Source organism: Pleurodeles waltl, chromosome 4_1, assembly GCF_031143425.1.
Source record: "Pleurodeles waltl isolate 20211129_DDA chromosome 4_1, aPleWal1.hap1.20221129, whole genome shotgun sequence".
Taxonomy (NCBI): domain Eukaryota; kingdom Metazoa; phylum Chordata; class Amphibia; order Caudata; family Salamandridae; genus Pleurodeles; species Pleurodeles waltl.
The window spans coordinates 214,595,763-214,619,829 of NC_090442.1; the positions used below are offsets into that span (position 1 = coordinate 214,595,763).

Consider the following 24,067-nt stretch of genomic DNA (forward strand, 5'->3'; position numbering starts at 1 on the left):
TTTCATATCCTTCCACCTTGCTTTTTGGGCCCATGCACTTCTTTCTTGTAGAGTTAATGAATTTTTTAAAAGCAAAGCATTTAAAATATATACTTATGTTTACAAATACTACTGACTGGGTAACATACATGTCCAACATATGGGAGTCTCCGGAATGAGTAGACACTAGAGTCCACTAGCAAAGTGTTTGTGTTAGCTTTGCGAAATGAGTACTTGAGTTTTATTTTTGCTTATTTCCATTTGGATAGTGAGCACAATTACACAATGACCTCTGCAAGAATCTCCTTCTTAATATATTTTGCCTCAATGTCGGGACAGTCGTATATATATATATATATATATATATATATATACACATACACATACATATACACACACACATACACACACATCAGTGCATCCTCACATGTAAAAGGAAAGCTCGGACACCTTTGGTGAATTGCAAAAATGATCTTTACCCGTAGTAGACGGTATGTATACATACACACACACAAATATGTGTATATATATATATATATATACACACACATATATATATATATATATATATATATATATATATATACACACACACACACATATATACACACATATACATATACATATATATATATATATATATACACATATGTACACACATACATATGTCATGTTTCCATAGGCAAAGCACTTTTTGACTTGCCTCAGGCCTATACCTAGCATGAGAACAGTGCCAGGATTGGCATGAGTGCCTTGGTCTGCCGCTCAGAGTGTGCATGGGAGTCTGTGCTGTTTCTTCAACCCGGCTGTGCTACACAGCTGGGTTTGGAGAAACCTAAGAGCGCATGTCTGTTTGCCTGGTCTAAGACGGCCGGCCAAACTGACATGCGCACTTTTAAGTGCACACCAGAGCCTTAACTCCTTCTCCTCATCCCATGGCCCGGCCCCACCCCTCCCTGCGCATGCTGGCTCAGCCAGCACCTGAAAAATAAAACAGTAATAAAATATTATTTTATTTTTCAGCTGCTGGCGCGGAACCAGTGGGCAACACTCCTCCACCATTGCAGAGGACCTGCCACTGGTATAGTGACAAAAATCGACCCATTTTGATTCAGTAACCTGACCCGTGAGTCCTGAGGATGATGCTATAACCTCACTATTTACCAAGCGTCAGAATAATTTTGAGTTATTTAGCAATATTGCTTCCTGAATTTTATTGCAATTTAATTCATAAAAACTTTTTTTCCTCTCATTGATAGTGCAATATACTTTAAACAAATTTCGCTTCCATCTTTAATCATTTTATGCCATAATCTATTCAAATCCCTGTGGAGGTTTTAGCACTGCTGATCGAACGACATTCCAAAAGCCTCTTTTATTGGAACTACCTATGTGTCTTGGGTTGTATTTTGCTTTTAGGAGCTTCACAGCTCTATTTATTAACTAGTTATACCACTGAATGCCATTGGTGTCTAGCAAGCCCTTATCAAATGATATATAACCTATTTCTGGAATAATTTCATCAGTGATTCGGACCACCTATTTTAGGTTTAAGAGTTAGAGCAAGGTCCAGTGTTGGCTTTGGCTAAAGTTATATTTACCCGTTAGCACGATCTCCATGGCTAGGTGGTCACTTAGGGCCAGATGTAGCAAAGGGTTTTACCCATTCTGTGTCTATGGGAAAATGTGTTCTTACATATGGCCCTTAGACCCAAATCTTTAATCTCAAAGCTATTGTCCATTCCAAACTGCTCAAGCTGTATAAATATATAATCGGTTGGGGATTTATGATAACTAGATGTAGAAGCAGCAGGCGTGTCACTTGAATTTTGCCCATTGTCATTAATTAGATTGTTTCGCACAAGGATCAACAGCGCCTTATCAGTTCTACCAGAATCATTACCAGCCTGGCACGCCACTTTGGTAATTTCATAGTAACACATTTGATCTTCCAAATAGTCATCAAAATTACCAAGAGAAAGCTTTGATTTAAAGCCATCAGCTACAATAAACAATGTGGATGTAAAGTTGCAATGCAAATTAGACAAATCATAATTCAATTTTTCCAGTTCATCTTCAAACCAAGAGCAATGGGGCAGTATATAGGCATTTAAACATACTAGTAAATTGTTTGTTCTTTTGCCATGGAATAAAACAATGGAACAGGCTAGCAGCAAATTACATGTTGACTACAACAGGGAAACTATTTATCTTCAAAACACTGACACGAGGATCAACTGCTCTGCCCCCAAGCCTGCTCAGAATTTGAAAAAGAAGCACTCTAGGCAATACTAAACCCATCCATGGATCGGTTCCCTCACAGCCAAGTCTCCTGTAACATTACAATTGGGTATTCCTCTAAAACTGGTTTACATACTGATGATTTAGAAAAGGCATTATATCCATGAACATTCCAGATAGGAATTTTTGTGACTGTGGAATGCCCATTCATTATGGACCTTAAAATATGTGTCTGACCTGTAAGGTTGGAATAACATGTAATTATTAGTTTCATTTTCAACTGAGTCATTATAAAATGAAACAGTAATGATTCCATTGGATAGGCCTGGCAGTTTGGGGCGGACTGTTCCCATGAGGAACAGGGTCAAGACTGATTTGCATATGGCTGGGTCTAAACTGGGGTGGCATGGTAAGCAAAAGAACAATGGATTAAACCGAGATCTGTGACTGGGGATGAATGTTTGATTGGTTCCACATTCCGTCCATCATTTGTGTTTTGCTTTGCTTTTGCTGCCATAAGTCCGCCGGTTATGCCCAGACGTGGGTCCCGGGTTCACTATGCCACTGGATTCAAGCTAGCCTGGCTGATGAAGGGTGAAACCCTGAAACCGGTCCCAGGATGCTTGTTTCCGGTCCAGGGAGGACCTGGCCTGGCAGTTCGGGCTGGACTGTTCCCATGAGGAACAGGGTCAAGACTGATTTGCATATGGCTGGGTCTAAACTGGAGTGGCATGGTGAGCAAAAGAACAATGGATTAAACCCAGATCTGTGACTGGGGGTGAATGTTTGATTTGTTTTGCATTCCGTCCATCATTTGTGTTTTGCTGGGCACCACCTGGCAGCAGGACCTGGCAGCCCTTGCAATGTCTTTTCTAAGCAAACTTTGGGCCATTTTCTGCAGTTTTAATTCTAGATCAAGGTCGCTCTTTTCAAGTCCACTGTTGCACACCATTGGTTCTTGTTCTTTTTCTGTTAGTTTGCATCGCCTCCAATTGTTAGAGTCTGAATTTTGTTGTGCCTCTGTTTTAGGTTACCTATGTCAAGCACTTAACATAAGGAAGACTGCAACCCTTATGAACGGTTGATGTTTTGGTTGTTTTTTTATTACACTCATATTCATATTTTCTTTTTATTATGAGTCTTTTAGTTGTGTAATCAGTATATCTATTTTGTATTGCTGATGGGATAATGATGATGGTGCTGTCAGTGGCTTGAGCCTCTATTGTATGAATCAATTTATTTGTTACTTGTATGTATGTTATTTTTTATGGCCTTGTGTTGAATAAACGTTTTTGAAAGTTTTTTGTGTCTGACTTGTAAGGTTAGAATTACATGTATTTACTAGTTTCATTTTCAACTAAGCCATTAAGAACTGAAACAGTTCTGGTTAGGTTGGATAGGGCTTTATTTTTAAGCCACTCTGTGCAGTCCTTACTTAACTGGTGAATTGGTCAATGGGAGAGTTCAATTTGGGTAGCAGCCAACCCCCATGATTACTCAGAAAGGACGGATGACTGGCATTTTTCTTGGTATAGCTGGCTTCAGTGGAATCATCACCACCATAAAGCTCTATATCTTGCATGGCCAAGGCTGTTCTTTTCTCCATAACAGCGAGCTATAGGCTCTGAAATCTTGCTACCTGTTATTCCAATAGCACTTGCCTGTACAATAAATGACTGAGTAGTGTTTTTAGATAATTTCTAGAAATTCTTCTAAACAGTCTATACCAGGGGACTCCCACCTAATGAGACCCACTTTTGTTCCACAAAAATCATACGGAACTCCCAAAACTGTTAACGCTGTACACTTAAGACAGGAGTACATTAGTGGCCACGCTATGCAAGATTACCAGCCATGATCACCTTAGTATTGGATGGCCAGCTGTAATTTAAAAAAACTTTAGTCAGTTCGAAGTACCTCTGCAAGGGTAATACGCAACAGTTGCGGCTGCAATAACCCCTGGCACTAAGGGAATAATGTTAGTAATAAGTAGTATTAAGTCTTCCAATGTTGCACGATTTATTATTCAAATATCAGTTTTAAATATATTTTTGAAATTATGTGTTCTGAAAATACACACATTTACACCTCGAAAACACACTTTTCAATTTTGGTATACACATATTAATTAATAATATTAATTAATAATAATAATCGTTATGCTGGGCTGTACACGGGAGCTGCTCACAGGTAGCTGGAGAACTACTAGTAGCTCACACACTACTGGTTGGAGAAGCCTGCTCTGTACTATAGCTAGAGAAGCCTCTATTTGGCTCATACCTTCCACCCAAGTGATAAACTAGACTAGGCATTGTGATACAAATATACTTTAAGTAGTCTATGCGATTGGTTGTGTGGAAGGCCCCTTTGGCTCCTTTCCCATCAAAGGATTGAACTTGAATGAATCTTGAATCATGCATGGTCTTAATATTTTCTAATACCAAAGTCTGTTTTGACGGGTGTACATTAGCTAGAACTAAGGCTTTTAACATTCCCTGAAAAGTAGTTTGCATCAATGTCAATTAATTCAGCATAGAAAATTCAGAAGCATCTTCTACTCAGTTAAACAAAGAGGACCCTAAATAGCGTGAATTTGAAGAAGAGGAATTCTTTCATTCTAGTGGTGGGTGGGAAATAGAAACAATTGGTCTATTGGTTTCAATAGTTTGATGGCCCAAGTGGGCATCTAACTGCAGAGAGGAAGAGACACAATGGGTTTGAGAAACTATAAGAACTTACTCCTCGCTAAGAACGCTATCCCTTCCCTTTATCGTGGCTACATGTAATTCTCAACACAACCTACAGAGCCAAACTTCATACCGGATATCAAATTGATATCATTATGAATATCAGCAAGTCCAGCAAAAGAATAATTGCATGACATCTTGAAGTCAAAACATGAAGTTCTCAACTATGATGTACACAGATCCTTCAGTGAAGCCTCATTTGCCAAACCAGAGTTGGTATCGGGGGGTTACGCTACGGTGCGACTCTGTATTTGAGTTGTCTAGGTCGACCAAGTTATTTTCTCCAACCAACAAGTTTGTGCAGGAACTTTTCAAGAGTTCTGGTTTGGACTCTTATTAACTTTGAAATGTTTAAAGTTTCCAACTGTTGTCTGGACTTGGTGGTGGAAGGAGGTAACTTCCACCAAAGCTTCAGAATCAATATTCTACCCTAAATTATCCAAATTAAGAGACCTGGGTTTTAGTAGTGGTATGCATATTATGCTGAGGTCTCAAGATTTTAGAAGGCATTGTTGAAAGATGATTCATATCGGAAAAGAAGAAATTCTCAAGAATTCCCAGACAATCTTGTAAAACTTGTAGACCTTACAGGGTGCCTGAGATAAAGGGAGAGTTAGAAGTCTCCTGAAAGATCTCCACGAAGAACCCACCAAATATTCAAATTCGGACTCAGATTTCGATTCAGGTAAAGAAAACTGGGCTTGGCCCAGGCAGAGGCTGCAGACCCCTGTCATCTGCCATAGCATACCTACCCTACCCAACACCTCCGAGTCACCATCCTCCTCTTGACTCCTCGAGCGGGGTGGTAGATAAAAGGAGGGGTCAGGTTCCTTGCAGCAATCAGTGGAAGGTCAGGTGGGAAGAGGCAAGGCATAGACACTTCAGACTCACCAATCTTGTCCCACAACTACTACTGCCCTTTTCTTTGGCAACAAGGTAAAGCACAAAAAGCTTTCAATCATACCCTGTATTCTGGGCAGATGGAGCAGATAGCATCATACAGGGCACAATATGAGCTCCAGTCCTCCTGACTTTCTGGGCTCTTCCTCCCCCGACTTGATGGGCATACAAAGCAGCACTCTACTTTCTCTTCTCCCGTGGTCATCAACATTTCACTGACAGTTACAGGCACCAGGCTGCAACAAGCTCCGGATAAGCGGGTTCCTTCCATTCCTTCCCCCACCTCAATGCTGCACCTCCTGACACATGCCGTTGTAACCATGGTCCTCCCAGCACCTCTGGCACGGGACACGAACAACAACCCTGCTAAAAGCACCTGGGACTGGACTTCTATGTTGATGAACCCGGATTCACTTCTCCTCACATCAGGCCACCGCACTGCTCCCCAGCAAATACAAAGCAACCTGCGCCTGTTGGTTCCTGGCTTCCTGCATGCTACACTGCATGTTTCTCTCAGCAATGCCCAGCTGTGCTGGCTCTCCTCTGCTCTGTCAGCTTTCCTCCATAGCTGTGTAGATTCCCTGTCTTAGTCCTGCAGTGTCTTATGAAATTTCTTTCAAAAGAAAACCTCATTGCAGAGGTACTAGATCTTCCTGAGTTCATAACTTGTCATCACAAAACACACAAAAACAGGCCAAGGAGTGTTAAAGACCAGCAGGTACAGACCCCCAAATAGCAATATCAAACCACAAATATGTACCTGGGTTTACCAACTAGTGTTTGAACAATCACTGGATAACGATGTTTCTGACAAGGAAAAGAGAACCTTCTTTAGGAAAAGAACCTTCACCGCCCTGAGGTTGTATGCTTCATCATAAGGTCCCTCCTCACACCACAACACCACGTTGTGGTGTGGGCTGCAACCCCTGAAGCAGAAGAAGCTCTTTGATATTCAACTAACCCTATGAGAGTCTAAGGTGAGGGTGAACTGAGCAGAGAGCAAAAAATGAAGAAACAGAATATGGTGAGCTTGAAACTATCTCCTGGTGAGACCCTACAACTTTATTTGTCCACCAGGGACAGATTTAAAGACAGTGGAGTGACTCAGGGAGGGGACTCATCCCAGAGTACATGAATTGGTCAACATGTTTCTGCATTAAAATTACCCTCAATGAGGTGTAGTGGGCATTCGTAAGGACCTAACAGAGTCACTCTGCTATAAAATTCAGTGATAAAGTATAAGATAATAAATATACCGGCACAAACTGTGGTCATCAAAAGGTCACAGCAGACCCACCTCTTCGGGTACCCACTACTTTTGAGCATACTGCCTCCACTCGAGGCTACACTGGCAACTGACCCAGGGCTGCAGTGACATGCAACTCCTGTGTGGCAGACACTTGCTGGTCAACCGGCAAGTGTTCTCCATGCAGGAGTCAACTGGAAAGTGGCTGCTTCCCTATCACCGTCAACCGGCAAGTCTCTGTCACACAGAAGTTGCATGCACCGTTGCAAGCATCCCACCCATTCCATTTTTGTTTTCATCAGTGTGACCCCCTCAGACCACAATATGCCCATACATGGATTCTGTGCTCACTGTGCCACATGGAATCAGACTCTACGTCACTGATGAGGCATACATAGGACTAAATCAGTCTGAGATTCAGTGTGTTCCAATCTAGAGGGGGCTTTGCCTGGCATGTTCCTACCAGAACAGGACAAAGCAGGATTTGCATATGGCTGGTCTCTGTCTTGCGTGGCATAGTGAGCAAAAAAAAAAAAAAATCAAACCAGGCTGCTCCACAACTTGGCACATCTCTCTTCCTAAATATCAGCAATATGCTATTCTTATCAAATGTTATTAGTTGGATGGGACAGCAACAACATAAGTATTCATGTTCAATAATTTTAAAAGGAATACAATTACAAAAATTAATTTGGTATATTTAAACATCCACATCCACTAGACTAAACGTTGTTATATTTTCCTATGTAACAGATTCTATCCCCACAAACAATGGGAGTGAAATGACACCTAAACTGCAAACATGCATTCTTATGCATGACAATATTGCTATTAGTGTGATACAAGTACAATAAATCAACATCACATAAGGGATCTGCACAGTCTTGCAATAATGGACATGAGAATATCCTTCTAATGACAACTTCTAGTATCTATTAATTTCATCTATAAGAAACAAACTGGCTTAAATGCATGGAATGGCTTCCGTTGAAAGCACAAGGAACACAATTTTATGGCAAGACCGAGGCTCCTATTATGCTTCTCTATCTTGCTTTATTTTAAACAGCAGCAGTCAAGAAAAACTACATTTCCCATGAGGATGAGGGAACACACAGTCAATGGGGAAAGAAAACGTATTGGCAAGGCCACCAATGAACATGTTCGAACGTACTATAAACAGTATACTTGACTGCGACCAGCCCTCTTTCTTGCTGCTCGCAGTCAAGATAAGTGTTCCAAAATGTTATATATTTACTCTGTGTGCGCGCTTATATTGATATCATTTTAATGTTTATTGTACCCCTTCTTAACCTTATGCCGCGCGACTCTGTGACTTATTATCGCTACCCTCATAGCGTTTCCTCTTCATGAATATTATTGTTTTCCCCCTCGCGCCGACATTTTCTCTGGAACGTGCGAACGTTCCAACGGCCGCTTTCTCCCGTTACGCGGCTCCGTCTCACCTCAGACGACCGCGCTTCAGGCTTTCTACCACCCAGCTGCCTCTCGCCGCTGCCTGTTCTCCTCTCTTGTATCCGGCCAACCTCCTCACACAGGCAACGCCCCCCCCCCCGGGGGCGTGTTCTTTCTTACTTCCACCTTCTACAACATTTCATTAACCCTTTCCTCCTTCAACATGACAAACAATGCCCATAATGAAGAGGATAATTTTAACCAAGAACTTGATAACTTTATTAATGATTCTGTGGCAAAAGCCATCAATAATTCAATGGGCAAAATTACTAAAAACCTCCAATCCTCTATACAGGACATGGTTTCCAAATCCTTATCGGCCCATTCTGCGGGGGAACGCAGAAAAAGAAAGATATCTAAGGATTTGTCTGCCCAAAAAGACTCCAATACAGTCACCCCTGATGGCGCTAGCATGACTGGTGAAAATTCTTCACCCCAGACCGAGGACAAGTCTCCTCAAAGGCCTCCTTCTAAGGAGGGGAAACCCAAACTAAAATGTTCAGAAAAGACTAAACATGTTTTAGCTACGCCACAAAAAATATTTATATCCCACATCTCCGACACAGACGATGACATGTGTGACTTAGACGATCCTGATGACGTCACAGATATCTGGGGCTCCCAGTCTCAATCCCCCCACCCCCCACCAAAAAGTCAAAACTTGACTCGTCCACTAACCCATTTACACCCAAACAAATCCTGGACCCAAATGGTAATCCCATGTTTAATCCCTCCTTCATCCACCACCCTAACTCTACTGAGTGGCTTCCCTCTTCACATGTTGCAGACTATATCTCCTCTGGATTAAGACTCCCACTCGATAAACCCACTAGGTCCAAACTCAAATCAGAATGCCCCGACCTTCCCTTTCATCCAATGTCACATCTACTCCATCTATCGACCAATCCCTCCTCACCTTCTTTTCCAAATTTGGTAAAGACCCCCGTAAGGGCGTTGATAAGGCCTGGTCTAACTGCCAGGACAAACTTTTAGACCTAGTGGGTCCTCTGGCGAGAATTTTCGACATGGCAGAATCAGCCAAATCTGAGAACATTGACATTGATCCTGCGGAACTATCCTTGTGGATCCAAAGAGCCTTTTGCCTCCTGGGCAACGCCAATTCCGCTATCATTCACGAGAGACGGAAAGGCCTCCTACTCAAATTGGACCCTAAATTGGCCAACCTAGCCTTCATTGACCCTGGCGTCAAAGCTGATGGCCTCCTCTTTGGAGATTCCTTTATAAAAGACTTGGGAAAGTTCGTCTCCACCATCGCCTCAATAGACAAGGCACAGCAATCAATTAAAAAAGTTTTCCACCAGCGTGTTTTTGGCAAGACCGTTACAGGCAGGAGCCGCTTTACCGGCCGTTCCTTCAGACTCAGAGGCTCCTTCAATACTTACAATTCCTACAATCCCAATTACGACACACAACCCTACAAGCCTCAATTCTATCCCCAACGCTACAGAGGCTCCCGTGGTCATGGACAACGCGGATCCAGGTTCAACTACCAACAAGGTAAGCCCCAATTATGGCCTTCCTCCTATAGGTGGTCGTCTTCGTCACTACATACAAAAATGGAAGAGCATTACTTCAGACCCATGGATGCTCAATGCAGTACAAGGTTACACCATAGAACTTTATTCAGTCCCACACCAAACATCCCTCCCTCCCCCCCTTTTCTTCTCTTCGGAAATGACATCCCTAATTTCACTAGAAATACAGTCACTCCTCCTCAAACAAGCCATTCAAATATCCCGTCCGGATCCATCCGACTTTATCAGTACCCTATTTTTAGTACAAAAGAAGAACAAAAAACCAAGACCAGTCATCAACCTAAGAAATTTCAATCGATTTGTCGTATACAGACACTTCAAAATGGAAACCATTATTCACTTAAGAGATATCCTTCTCCCACACGACTACATGGTTCGTCTGGATCTCCAAGACGCATATTTATCCGTACCCATACATGTAACACACAGAAAATTCCTCCAATTCCAATGGCAAGGACAAACTTTTCATTTCTCCTCCCTTCCCTTCGGTCTCTCCTCAGCACCCTGGTGCTTCACAAAAATAATGAAACCAATCACGACTCACCTCAGGTCCTTGGGAGTCAGACTACTCATTTACCTAGACGACATCCTACTAATGCACCAGGACTATCACTCCCTTCAATACCATCTCCAAATCACATGTTCTCTCTTATCCCAATTGGGTTTTCTTGTCAACAAAGAAAAATCTGTGTTTATCCCTTCAAAAAGGATAGAATTTCTGGGTTTCATAATCGACTCTTCGACAGCCATTCTGCAACTTCCGCAACAAAAGGTAAAGTCCACGAAATCAGAGATCCTGAAACTGCTTCAGAGTTCTCAAATCTCCCTCCGGTCCCTAGCCAGAGTCGTAGGCCTTCTCACCTCCTCAATTCAAGCCATCTTCCCCGGCCCTCTTCATTATCGAGCTCTCCAGAGACTAAAAATTCAGCACCTCAGAAGAGGCCTCTCCTATTCAGAAAACATCAATCTTGACCAAGAGTCCCGTCTAGAGCTCCAATGGTGGATAGACCATTTAGATGCCTGGAACATCAAGACTATCTTTCCATCAGCCCCAGATCTTGTGCTAGAATCAGATGCAAGTCTGATGGGCTGGGGCGCCTGATGTGGCGCAATCTCGACTGGAGGTTTCTGGTCTTCAGAGGAGTCCAAATTGCATATCAACTATTTAGAGATGCTTGCGGGCACCTTTGCAATCAAAAGCCTCGCAAAAAAACGAGTCCAGTGTACCATCCTCCTCCGTATGGACAATGTGTCAGCTGTCCGCTACATAAACCACTTAGGGGGCACCAGGTCAAAACCCTTAGCAGACCTGGCAAAAAGTCTATGGGAATTCTGCCTTCACAACAAAATTTCCCTATTAGCAGAATATCTTCCAGGTTCCCTAAACGAAGTCGAAGACTGGCACTCCTGTCACCTCAGAGACTCCAGCGACTGGAAACTTCATCCCTCAGTATTTCAATCTCTCCTTCACAAATGGGGTCCTTTCAAAATAGACCTATTCGCCTCTCGACTAAATTCACAACTCCCTCTGTTCTTCAGTTGGCGCCCGGATCCTTCGGCCCTAGCTTCCGATGCTTTTCTTCAGGACTGGTCATCTTCACTCAATTATGCCTTCCCTCATTTCCTAATGATTACCAGAGTTCTCGCCCAAGTCAGACGCCAAAAAGCTTCTTTAATCCTCATAGCTCCATTTTGGTAATCTCAAGTATGGTTTCCCCCTCTCCTCGAATTAACTACCGACTTCCCAGTCCTCCTCCCAATTTTCCCTTCCCTCCTTCGGAATCCCACCGGCTCTCCTCATCCTCTCATTCTCAACAATACTCTTACCCTTTCGGCCCGGAAGGTTTCAGGTATACCCAACCTACCGTCCCGATTTCGACAGAAGCTGCAGATTTCATTAACAACGCCTGGGCCCCCGGCACTAGAAAGGCGTACAAATCCACCTGGTCGCTTTGGTCAAGCTGGTGTATGGGAAGGAATATCAATCCCTTTTCAACAGATCTAAATTATGTTGTAAATTTCCTGGCGGCCCAAGCCGGTACTGGTAAGTCTTATAGGACAATTAATCTCCTATTTCCCTTCATCATACCCACATCAATGGAAAACCAATCGGGGAACACCCCCTGATATGCCGCCTACTCAAGGGAGTCAAGTTTTCTTTCCCCCATTACCCAAATACTCTAAACTTTGGGATGTCAATGTTGTTTTAAATCTATTTCTTTCATGGCATGACAATTCTGATCTTTCTCTAAAAAGGCTTTCAGCCAAACTAACAATGTTATTATGTTTAGTATCTCTTAAACGACTATCAGATGTCAAAGCATTAGATGTATCATCCCGCCAATTTTCTCCAACAGGTGTGCTATTTACCATTAATAAACGTACCAAAACAAATATACGTTCAGTATTTTACCCCTATTTCCCCAATCAATCCAAATTATGCGTAGGACAATGTCTCAAAGTCTACGAAGATCGCAGTCAATCTCAGAACGTCCTCTTCCCAACTCCTCATTTCCTTCCGCAAACCCCATAAACCTGTTTCATTTGCTACTCTAGCCAGATGGGTCCGCTGGGTCATGACCTTAGCGGGCATAGACACTTCCGTATTCGGAGCGCACTCTTCCAGGGGTGCCATGGCCTCCAAAGCATTCTGGGTAGGCTCCAGATTAGAGGACATTCTGAGATCGGCCGATTGGTCCAATGATTATGTTTTCAGAACCTTCTATTGTAAACCAGTTCATACAGCAACCTCAATAATTGTTAACATGCTTTAAAAAAGCATAATAGGAGCCTCCGGTCTTGCCATAAAATGTAGATTTTCCTAGTAACTTATGACGGAAAGTCTTAATTTTATTAAAGACACGGAGGCGAGTATTATCCCACCTCAAATGCTCTAATCTTTGTCGATTCTTCTTCCCTCCCACAGCAACAACAAACCAACCTCAGAACCATTCTTGATTGCCGGACAATGTCTCCAACATCACCAAGTCAGATCTTACATCTCTCTAAGGTTCAACACAACCTACTCTCACCGTCCTGGACCTCCTTCCTACTCAAGTCATGGATGAACTTTTGCCAAGAACTTTGTTCGCTAATCCTAGCAGTTGCCATAGTTGTTTCTATTATTCCATTATTTACTCATACAGTCTAGCTTCCTCGCACCAAGAAAGAGGGCTGGTCGCAGTCAAGTATACTGTTTATAGTACGTTCGAACATGTTCATTGGTGGCCTTGCCGATACGTTTTCTTTCCCCATTGGCTGTGTGTTCCCTCAGCCTCATGGGAAATGTCGTTTTTCTTGACTGCTGCTGTTTAAAATAAAGCAAGATAGAGAAGCATAATACTCGCCTCCGTGTCTTTAATAAAATTAAGACTTTCCGTCATAAGTTACTAGGAAAATCTACATTATCAGACCACAAAAAATGGAACGTACTACCCAAACACCTACAGGTCATAGTCTACACTAAAAGGCTGCAAGGGGCATAATATGCTATGACAAACTGCTGTTCACCCTCAACATGGAAATTAGCATTTGGTTTTCTTTCGCTAGCTACAAAATGGGAGGATTTTGTAATGTGAACTATGCGACAATATTGTTTGCGAGTGAAAGGAAAGGATATAGGATGTTAATGTTTTTGTAACAAACTAAAACGTGAACTGTATATAAATATTTCAAGAATTGTCAGCACTTGAGAGTACAAATTGAGCACTTTTTTGTAATTCTAAAGTGTGATGGAAACAAACATTTTAATAGGATGAAAACAAATCGGGACACTTTCCTTTGTGAATAAGTATACATCGAACCCCGACTTCCACACATTATCATATATGCATGGCATAATTGTATTAGTAAAACTGCACGTCTGTGCACATTTAGTGGTCATTGCAATGAAAAAATGTGCAATCTAAAAATGACAGTGTACTGCCACACCACGCTTTGGTAACATATTTCAATGTTGTGCACCGCCGGCTACATACTGCACCCCTACAACTCTCCTGAGGAATGAACGTGTTCTTTGTGAGACACTTTAATTTTTCACAATGCCTGTGACTTCAGTAAGGAAACACAGACGGCAGCACCTCCGCTTTTAACATAGTTCCAGCACCACCGTCAGGGGGTACCTGCATTGTAGTTAAAACCGTCCCCACTGCAGAGGTGATTGAGTTTATGTCGCAAGCTGAATTGCGTCAGTTCCTTTAAAAAACATAAATGTGTATCGTACTTGCCACAGATATCAAACTTCTAATTACCATGCTGGTCTATGTCTGCTGTATGTTATTACCCTTGCGCGTTTGCACTTTTTCCCTAATCAGGGAACGCAATAAAAAGATTTATTTTTTTAAAAAAAAGGTTTCTGTCGCAAGCCCTGTCCCTCACAGTATATTTAACTAGGAACATCGGCCTCGGCTCAGGTGCTCGGAGTTACACGTGTCGGCGGTGGTGATTTCCTGCTGGATTTTCCCTGCACTGAGCTGCGGCCTTTGCCCTGCGGGGCCGGTGTTTGTTACAGTTCCTTCCCCGCCACCCTTTTACCTTTAGCTTGGAGATGGGCACCTTGCCGTTCTTCGCCAGGTCCAGTGCATCGAAGGCGTGCCAGATGGACTTCAGCAAGCTTCCCTTCAGGTCCATTTGAAGGTCCGCCTCAGGGCCTGGTGACGCAGGCGCCTGGAAGCCCTAAGAAGGAGCGCTGCGACGCTTCACAGACAGGACGCAGCTCCGCAGCAGCGAGGGACGCTGATGGCCCGGGCCGCTGCGAGGGATGCAGCTCACACCTGGGAGAATGGCTGCGCCGTGGGATTCCTGAGGCCTTCACCTGGCCCATCCCCCACCCAGGCAATCTCAAACACGCCGCGGGGAGGAGACTGCGCGGCTCAAAGTGCCAGCAATGTAAATATTGTGGTAAACACGGCGAGTCAGCAGAAACCGCTCAGGCCTTTCCGCGTTCGCTTGGATTTGTTACTAAACGGTTCAATTCAGTCACAAATCTTCCATAAAGTCTGCAACTCAAGTTCAGGTGCGCACACACGTTGGACACCAACAGTCAGCCAAAGGCTATACATGTGTTACAAATTCACATTTTATTTGAGGAGTTGTGGCGTTCCACACAAGTTATTCAAAGTATGTCAAATTATTCTGTCCAAGTTTATGACCAGTTCCGCCCCCACCAGCTCCAGGCGCTCCTTTTCGTCAGACAGGGTGTGCGAGCCTCCTCGGGACAGCGCTCGCTTTTTGTTTTCTCTTAACTGTTTCTCTAGCTTGAATCTCAGTGCTTTAAGTGGAGAATTGGAAGTGCAAGTACTCACTATTTTGAGTACATGTGTTTAGTCCTGAGAAGTGCCGGTACTCTTTCAATGCATGTATTGCAGCAGCGCTGAGACGTGCCGGTACTCTCTCAATGCATGTATTGCAGCAGCGCTGAGAAGTGCTGGTACTCTCTCAATGCATGTATTGCAGCAGCGCTGAGAAGTGCGGAACTCTCAATGCATGTATTGCAGCAGCGCTGAGAAGTACGGAACTCTCTCAATGCATGTATTGCAGCAGTGCTAAGAAGTGCCGGTACTCTCTCAATGCATGTATTGCAGCAGTGCTAAGAAGTGCCGGTACTCTCTCAATGCATGTATTGCAGCAGTGCTAAGAAGTGCCGGTACTCTCTCAATGCATGCATTGCAGCAGCGCTTAGAAGTACGGAACTCTCTCAATGCATGTATTGCAGCAGCGCTGAGAAGTGCCGGTACTCTCACTGTCAAATTAAAGAAGCGCTAGTACTTAGTACCGGAGAGTACCTGCCAATTTAAAGCACTGACCTGAATGTTTTCCCTTTTCTTTCTACTGTGGTAGCTGTGCACTGTTTTCTTAATTATTTTCTTTCAGACCCCCCCCCCCCCCCCATCACTCTTTGCCAATCTTTCCACTTTTTTGGCTGCACTCTCTAATCTCTTTTACCGGCTCTACTCGGCTTGTCTCCACCTTCCTCCACAACTCCTCACTTTAATGTCACTAACACAAAATGTATTGGATTTTGACGAGTGACAAGCAAGGCACACAGAGAGTGATAAGAGGTGCATCCTCAGGCCGGTAGGACACACATTGTACAACAACGTCACTCCTTATGGTAACAGATGTTACTGTATGTCAGTTTATGGTGCTCTATTTTCTCGTTGCGAAGGATGGATCGCTGAGTAGGCCCTGCTGGGATTCGCACTGATGCGCTGCTTGTGTTCAGCTGTGAGCTTCCAGTTCACAGCTGGATACATGCAGCCCTTGTCCTCTTCCCTGACCACTGTGCTCTGCTTGCCTCCTATTCTGCTCTTCTCCCAACCTCCCTACCACATACTGGTTTTATTCAGTACAGTATGAGTTCCCTACCTTGAGCGCCTTAGAAATCCTAGTCCTGAAGGCTAAGAGAGGGGCTAGTAAGTCATAGTGATAGGCAGCTAGTAGGCTCAAATGCACTTCATTTACCTTTCATGTCCTCTTTCCATTTGTACGCTTACATTTCAAAAGAGTTGCCATACTTTAATGTAACATTAACCACATCAGAAAATGGGTTATCAGCTTGGAGGGTAAGACCCTTAGAACGTAATAAAATACAATCTTGATATGTCACAACACAGATCACTAAGAAACTCTGTTAGGCAGCTGTGGCACAGGAGAAGGTGTTTCCCAAGAGAAATGTGTGATAGATTCTAGGAGAGCTAAAAAAAATTAAAGTTAAGACCGCAACACAACTACATTCCCACAACAATTTTGAAAATAGACAAAATGCCACAAAAATGGTTAAAAAAAGATTAGGGGGAATCTGAGATATAGATTAGTAAAGTTTTAAGGCGAAAAAGCGCAGGGAAACAGCAACATGAAAATCAAAGACAATGGGCCTCATTATTAGTGTGGTAGTCCGAGGACCGCCACACTCCCGGTGACGGTTGGACCGCTGCACTCCAAGCGGTCCGACTGCCACATTACAACACTGGCAGGAGGACTCGTCTGAAGACCGCTGTCCCCGCCAGGAACATCTTTCTTGATGGTGCTCCGAGTTGTACTCCGCCACAGTGGCTCTGAACTCAGTGCTGCCGTGCTGGTTACAACACAGCTTTGCGCCAGCCATTCGCCATGGAGAGGCTAGTGGAAAGCCAGTACTGGGGTTACAGGTGGGCCCCTGCGCCACCCATGCCCTTGGCAGAATGTGCACTGTTTGCTTTGATATTTCTGTTGTGCTACAGTATTGGCCTCGGCCCAATACCGTAGCACTGTTCCTGCTGGTCAGCCCGCCGGGGACATTGTAATACACTTGGGGGGGACACCACAGTAATGTGGCCCAATGTTTGCAATAGGTCTAGTCTTCAGTGTAGTTTCAGAATGACCACAATTGAGTAGGAGTTGGATAAGCCTTGTGGTTCACAGCATTCAAATGTTATAACTTAGGACTTTTCTACATTCTGGTTTTCATTTTTTTCCTGCAGGGTTAGGCAATATGATGACGTTAGTGTGGGTATTTTGAAGTCAAACATACCGTAATTATGTTCCTGATAAAGCCTTCCGTTTGCGCTATTCTCAGGGAGCTTAGATGCTTTGTCCTGGTCCTCCAGAAGTCAGAGCAATGACTAATGGCCTCATTACGAGTCTGGCGGTCACAAGACCGGCCAGCCTCGCGGTGGCAGTCAGACCGCTATTAAGGTCCGACTGCCACATTACGAGTTTGTTGGGCAGACCCGCTTAAAGACCGCTGTCCCCACCAGGATCACAGATCCCGACGTGGTGATGGCCATCCTGGTTGTAATCAGTCAGGGTGGCACTGAACTCAGCACTGACCTGCTGAATACAACTTTGTTCACCGCCAGCCTTTTTCATGATGGTTTTCTCACTATGAAAAGGTTGTCGGAGAGCAAGTGCAGGGGCCCTCCCTGGCCAGCACCAGTGGAATGCGCCCTAAATTCTTTGCTCCCTCTGTGCAACAAGATAGCACTTGGCTCTGCTGGAGTGTGACTTTTATAATCAATATTAACCTGAAAAGCTTGCAATGTAATGTCTAATGAAACTGCATAAACTGTGTTAATAAATGCACACGTTTGAAATGTGCCCACGGGGAGTGGCCACCAATGTATACGATGATTAATGAAACTGACTAATAATGAATTAATAATGTACTCATGCATGGTTTGTATTAACATATCCTAATTAGAGTTATGTATTAAGGTTTTTCTAAATTAATCACTAGGCCTTAGTTAGCAAGGGTCTGGGCCTAGCTGCCTGGTCTCATATTAACTGTGTTTTCTAACGTGCAATGTGCTGTTTCCCTGAAGGACACAAAGCTGTACTTGTCCAGAAGCTAGAGATATGTGTGTAGCCGTAGTAAATTCTTTCTCATGAGACCCGACTTGCTCAAGGAGGCATTCTTGACGAATGCAACAGTGTAATTCGCAACAGGTGCAAGGTCGTCTGGACTAGGGGAAGACAATGGAACTACTGACTGGAGCGACAAGTGTAACTTTTCTTACCTAACATTCTACCCGTTGAAGACGTCAATCACAGGAGCCAATAAACTGCATGAGAACTGTCTTAGGTGAAGATTCTAGTAAGATGTGTGACGGATTATTAGACAGAGATAACGATGCAGCAAATATTGCCCAATGGGAAATTAGAGACTTGTTCGACAACTTTGATACAAGGTGTGACTCAAGGAGAAATCAGCCATTACCGGACATTCCACCGACCCATTACTTTGCTATCCCTTGCCCTTCTGAGAGACTTTGTCTTATACTTTAAACCATCCTCATCTTATTCCTTGCCTGATACTTACCTCTCCTCCTTATGAGGGAAGAGTTTTCTTGCTGTGCCCTACTGAGACTTACCTGTTCTATCCTGGCTGATGGCGAATCGACTGATGTCCTGAGGACGAAGACTGATCCTGCATGCTGACTCATTTGGAGGGGTAACTATCTGATGATAAATTGTAATTGTCTGTTTGCCTTTTCTTTCTATGTACCAACTGCTCTTTTGATAGAGGCCATGGTTAGATGTTTTCCAAATTCATTTTGCCAAATTGTTTTGCATGAAGCCCAACATACTGATGCTAATTAGAGGTTAGTTAAGGAGTTCACTAATATCGGCAAACGGTTGAATCTTTGCTTTGTTGAATAATGTACTAATGATACTCTGCTAAAGTTGATTCATGTTGACGTCGTGCTTTGTCCTAATGTTCATGACCTATGCTTTGATAAAGTCTTACTCGAGTTGCCAAGTTATAGTGGTATTGATGTGCTTATTGATATTGGGACTAATAAATATGATACTAGAGTGTTCTAATAGGGAATAAATATCCTAACTCTTACTAGATTTTGGCGGTCATTCTGACCGCGGCGGGCGGCGGTCGCCGCCCGCCATGCGGTCACCGCCGAATGACCGCCCCGCGGTCAAAAGACCGCAGCGGCCATTCCAACTTTCCCGCTGGGCCGGCGGGCGCCCTCCAAAAGAGCGCCCGCCGGCCCAGCAGGAAAGCCCCTGCAACAATGAAGCTGGCTCCGAATGGAGCCGGCGGAGTTGCAGGGGTGCGACGGGTGCAGTGGCACCCGTCGCGATTTTCACTGTCTGCTAAGCAGACAGTGAAAATCTTTGTGGGGCCCTGTTAGGGGGCCCCACGACACCCGTTCCCGCCAGCCTGGTTCTGGCGGTGAAAACCGCCAGAAACAGGCTGGCGGGAAGGGGGTCGGAATCCCCATGGCGGCGCTGCAAGCAGCGCCGCCATGGAGGATTCCCTGGGCCAGGGGAAAACCGCCGGGAAACCGCCGGTTCCCCTTTTCTGACCGCGGCTTTACCGCCGCGGTCAGAATAGCCCAGGAAGCACCGCCAGCCTGTTGGCGGTGCTTCCGCTGCCCTCCGCCCTGGCGGTCAGAGACCGCCAGGGTTGGAATGAGGGCCTTTGTGTGGTTATTCATGGCTGAAAGGTCATGGTGTGTTTATCCTTGTTAAATGTTATTGATTAGTTTGGTTGATTAGTTATTGTGAATATTGATGAGGTTATTGTTCTATTGATTGAAATGCTAAATGGATATCTTGTTCTGGGAAGTTCCCAAACGTGGTCAAAAGATTCATTGGCCTAAAACGAGTCCCCTTGTAAGTTAAATGAACAAGGTTTGGACGCGTTATCTGCTCCTTTAAGGGAGCCAAGAGCTATCTCGTAGCACTTTTCCTGCCAGTCTGAACAACGGAAACACTCTACTTCAAGGTTTCCACCGGTCAGCCAGGCCGGCGGAAACCTTGTAATAGGGCAGGGGCACCACCACTATGGTGGGTGGCATCCTTCCCTCGAGTTTGGCAGTCCTGTGTTGGGACTGCCAAACTTGCAATGAGCCCCAAAGTCCCAAATTTTCATGATGCTGTGAAAGTCACTTTTGATCTCTCAAAGGAAAGTCTTCCAGAGTCCCGGTGTCTCTCCAGCCAGGGTTCCCCAGGGTCCAGAAAAGTAAAAACAAGGAAAAACAGATTTTGATACTTATTCACTGTGATGACAAACCTTATTTTTAATATATAGCATGTCCTTTTTTGCACATTCAGCACCCAGCTGGTGGAGTTGCAGGGCATGCTCAGAAGTAACTCAGCAATGCCATGATATCCTCGCAGCTGATAGTGAACTTTACAAATCCACATAACATAACTTATCTGATGTATAGAAAAAGCTGTTTATCTATATGACAGAGCACTTTTTCTAATATGTGATACTTTAGTGGCGTTAAAATACACAGACCAGAACACAGCGGTGCTCTATATTTTATTCATATATGCAGGTTTTTTCTAAATATATGTTGCAGCGCACATATGACATTTAACTTCCACTCCACTTGTATAATTTTGGTACCAACTTAGCATGGCCTTTTTGAAAGTAAGATAGCCCATTGCGCATAACCAGTTTTATTCTTTATTTACAGGGATAGAGCATGCACACCGTGACACGGAATGCTAGCTTCCTAATACCAGCAAAAACTGTGCATAAAAGTAGTGGGCACCACACTTCTCAGCAGTGCTGCTATAATAGTCATGGACTTTGCCTGCACTTAGCAACAGAGCAGACTAATGCACTTTACTTGAGTCAGTACCATCACTTCTCAGAAGCACTGCTGTATTAGCCGTGGACACAAGTAAATCTCGACAGGGCTGACATACAATGAATGGGGCAATACGTTACCAGCTTATAAAAATGTAGTACACAATACAGTTTTGGAATTAAATCTGTATCAAAAGCATGTTCATCCCACATTCCTTTAGTAACAGGATGGGATAGGAACTAGAACCTACATTTTGATAACTAGTCTGCAGACTTGGGAGTGGTTAGAGCCATCAAGATGCCATTTATTCACACTTCCTTAGTCATAACAATTTGTTTGAAGTTCTTAAGGGTAGGTGCAATTTGTCAGTTTGTCTATCGCTGCAGTTGGCCACAACTGAATAATGTATTATTATTAAGGATCCCTGTTTTCCATTTTTACTGATTTTCACAGTTAAATACAGACTGAACACAATCTATTTTCCTGTCTGTATTTATTTTTAAATATGGAAAAATATAGACAATAGGTTTTCTTTTGGATGATTCTCACTACTGTCAATCATCCTGCTAGGTAAATAACTGTGCAGACTGATAGGTAAGGGAGTTAAAAAAAGAATAACAGCTTTTCTAGGGAAATTTAAACAACTGAATCAGTACAGGTGTTTAAGATGTTCTACAATGCACATTATGAAAGATGACTGTATTGTAAGGTAATTGGCAAAGCTCATTGGATTCTCAACCACGAGTAAACATTTGTCAGTTAAATATGAAAATATATCAATTGCAGCTTAATGTTTTACACAAAGCACAAAATAAATATGGATAAGTACTGAAAAAATCAGCAAAAAATAAATATCAATAAATACAGACGGAACTGTCAAAACAATTAATTCCATAAAGCTAGATGTCCTAATTATTAGTCATTTTCTGTCTTCACATTTAGTAAGGTTTTAGTAATAGCAATATTATAATTATAATAATAGCAATATTAGCCAGCCTTTTCACAGCACTGCTAATGAAAGGTGGTATTTTTACCCAGCTCAACATTGCTCATTTTGTATGAAAGGCCAAGTTGGCAAAACGGGGTTTCAAACACATGGCTACAGGAGACGAAGAGCTCTTCGGAGTGCACATAAACACCCTGAGTTTTTTGAGCACCTGGAGATTTAGAGAGGTAAAACGGCATGCAGTAAATATTGCAGGGTGCAGTATTTTACGGCTGAAATATTAGCTCCCCAGATCTCTTGATCCGAGCTGATCGGCGGGAACACTGTAATACACGTTCCCACCGGTCAGTCTGGTGGGAACCGTGCTATGATATAGGACTCGGCTCCTTTAAGCAAACAGTGCACATTCCGAGAGTGCTGGCAGGGGGCCCCTTCACTGCGCATAGGTAGTGCACTGGCTTTCCGCCAGGCTTTTCATGCCTTGGTCCCCGCCATGAAAAGACTGGTAGAAAATGGGACTGTAATTAGCCAGGCGGCACTGAGTTAAGCGCCGCCATGGCTGGTTACAAGCCCAACCATTGTCACCCCATCGGGATCTATGATGCTGGTGGGTACAGTGGTCTTTAGGCGGGTCTGCTCGCCAAAGTTGTAATTTGGTGGTCTGACCGCCACAGCCGTGGGGGTCCGACCGCCATCAAGAGGCTGGCGGTCCTAGGACCGCCACCCTTGTAGTGTGGCCATAAATTGTGTGGTGCCTTTCTGCCCAGATTCCATCAATCATTGTCTGCAAAATATGTGGGAGAAAGAAGTGTAAAATTTGTGACCCAATATCGGGTGTTCAGTCCTGATTTGGTAGGCCCCTGGAAACTCATAATGAGCCCTTCTAAAGTTGGGTTACATGCACATGGTGGCTGCAGCTACTTTTTACACTATGTGACTTCAATATAAGAGGCACAACTTTTCATGGGCTTGTTATTTCCCCAGTAAACACATAATACATCTCATCTTAACTACCAACAATAGGTAGGTTTATAATAATTCACAAATGAAACCTAGGGCTTCTACATTTTCCCTTTGTTATTTGTTTCTTCTTTCATTTAGCAGTTTTTATGGACAAAACCCAAGGGTGACAGTGCGCTTCACGTAGGGGGTCAGTAGTGTAAACTCACAAACACATTCAGAGTTTAAACTGAAGTATATGGAGGATATGTGATATATATAAATAGAGGAGGTAGAGGTGGCAAACATCTTGGCCAGGAACAGCTGTTCCATTAGGGTGGGAGAGCATCCCCCCACTGAATAAAATCCCCCCAAAATGCCCCAGAGATGAAAAATAAAATGGTAATAAAGCAAATCTATTACCATTTTATTTTTCACCACTCTGTCGTGAGCCGAGTGTCAGGGGATGGCACGGCCAGTGCAGCTGAGTGGCAGCAGCAGGGAGGAGTGGTGGGCTGGGCACTTAAGTTTAAAGTGTGCATGTCACTTTGGTCAGCTGTCTTAGAGAGCTGATTGGAGAGCAAGCACAGGCCTCCAGGGCACTAGTGAGCACGGAGAGAACCCGCTCCATCCAATTCTGGCGCTTCTCGCATGCTGGTTAACTGCAAGAGGGCAGTGTCTGGACTGGTTAGGGGAGTTGGCTGGGGCCCGCCCTGGACTAGAGAAGAACACCAGAGCGAGGACGTGCAGCAAGGTAAGTGAGTTGAAGTTGACATAATTTGTTTATTTAATGTACACTAAATCGTTGACATGCATAACATTAACGTTTTAGAGTTAAATATTTTAACTTTAAATCAATAATGTAGTGCATGTCAGCAGTTTAGTTACTGTTTATTGCATGCATGCACGGATACCTACCCTTTTGCCTGCCCCACCACTTTCAGTAGTTGGTAGCTGCCACTGATCTTGGCTTGGCTAGCGTATTGGAATCAAGAGCCATT

At 43.7% G+C, this 24,067-nt stretch overlaps 1 protein-coding gene across 2 annotated transcripts in view; it reads right to left on the minus strand.

Annotated features, from left to right (window-relative positions):
* Nucleotides 1-14,965, minus strand: part of LOC138287598 (differentially expressed in FDCP 6-like) — a 256,732-nt gene extending 241,767 nt beyond the window's left edge. Inside the window, exon 1 of one of the 2 annotated variants that reach the window (XM_069228170.1) lies at nucleotides 14,676-14,965. In XM_069228170.1, coding sequence (XP_069084271.1) covers nucleotides 14,676-14,771 — 96 coding nt within the window. In that variant the 5' untranslated portion in view covers nucleotides 14,772-14,965. The remainder of the gene's footprint in view (nucleotides 1-14,675) is intronic. The other variant, XM_069228172.1, reaches the window with a different exon arrangement.
* Between the last annotated feature and the right edge of the window lie 9,102 nt (nucleotides 14,966-24,067).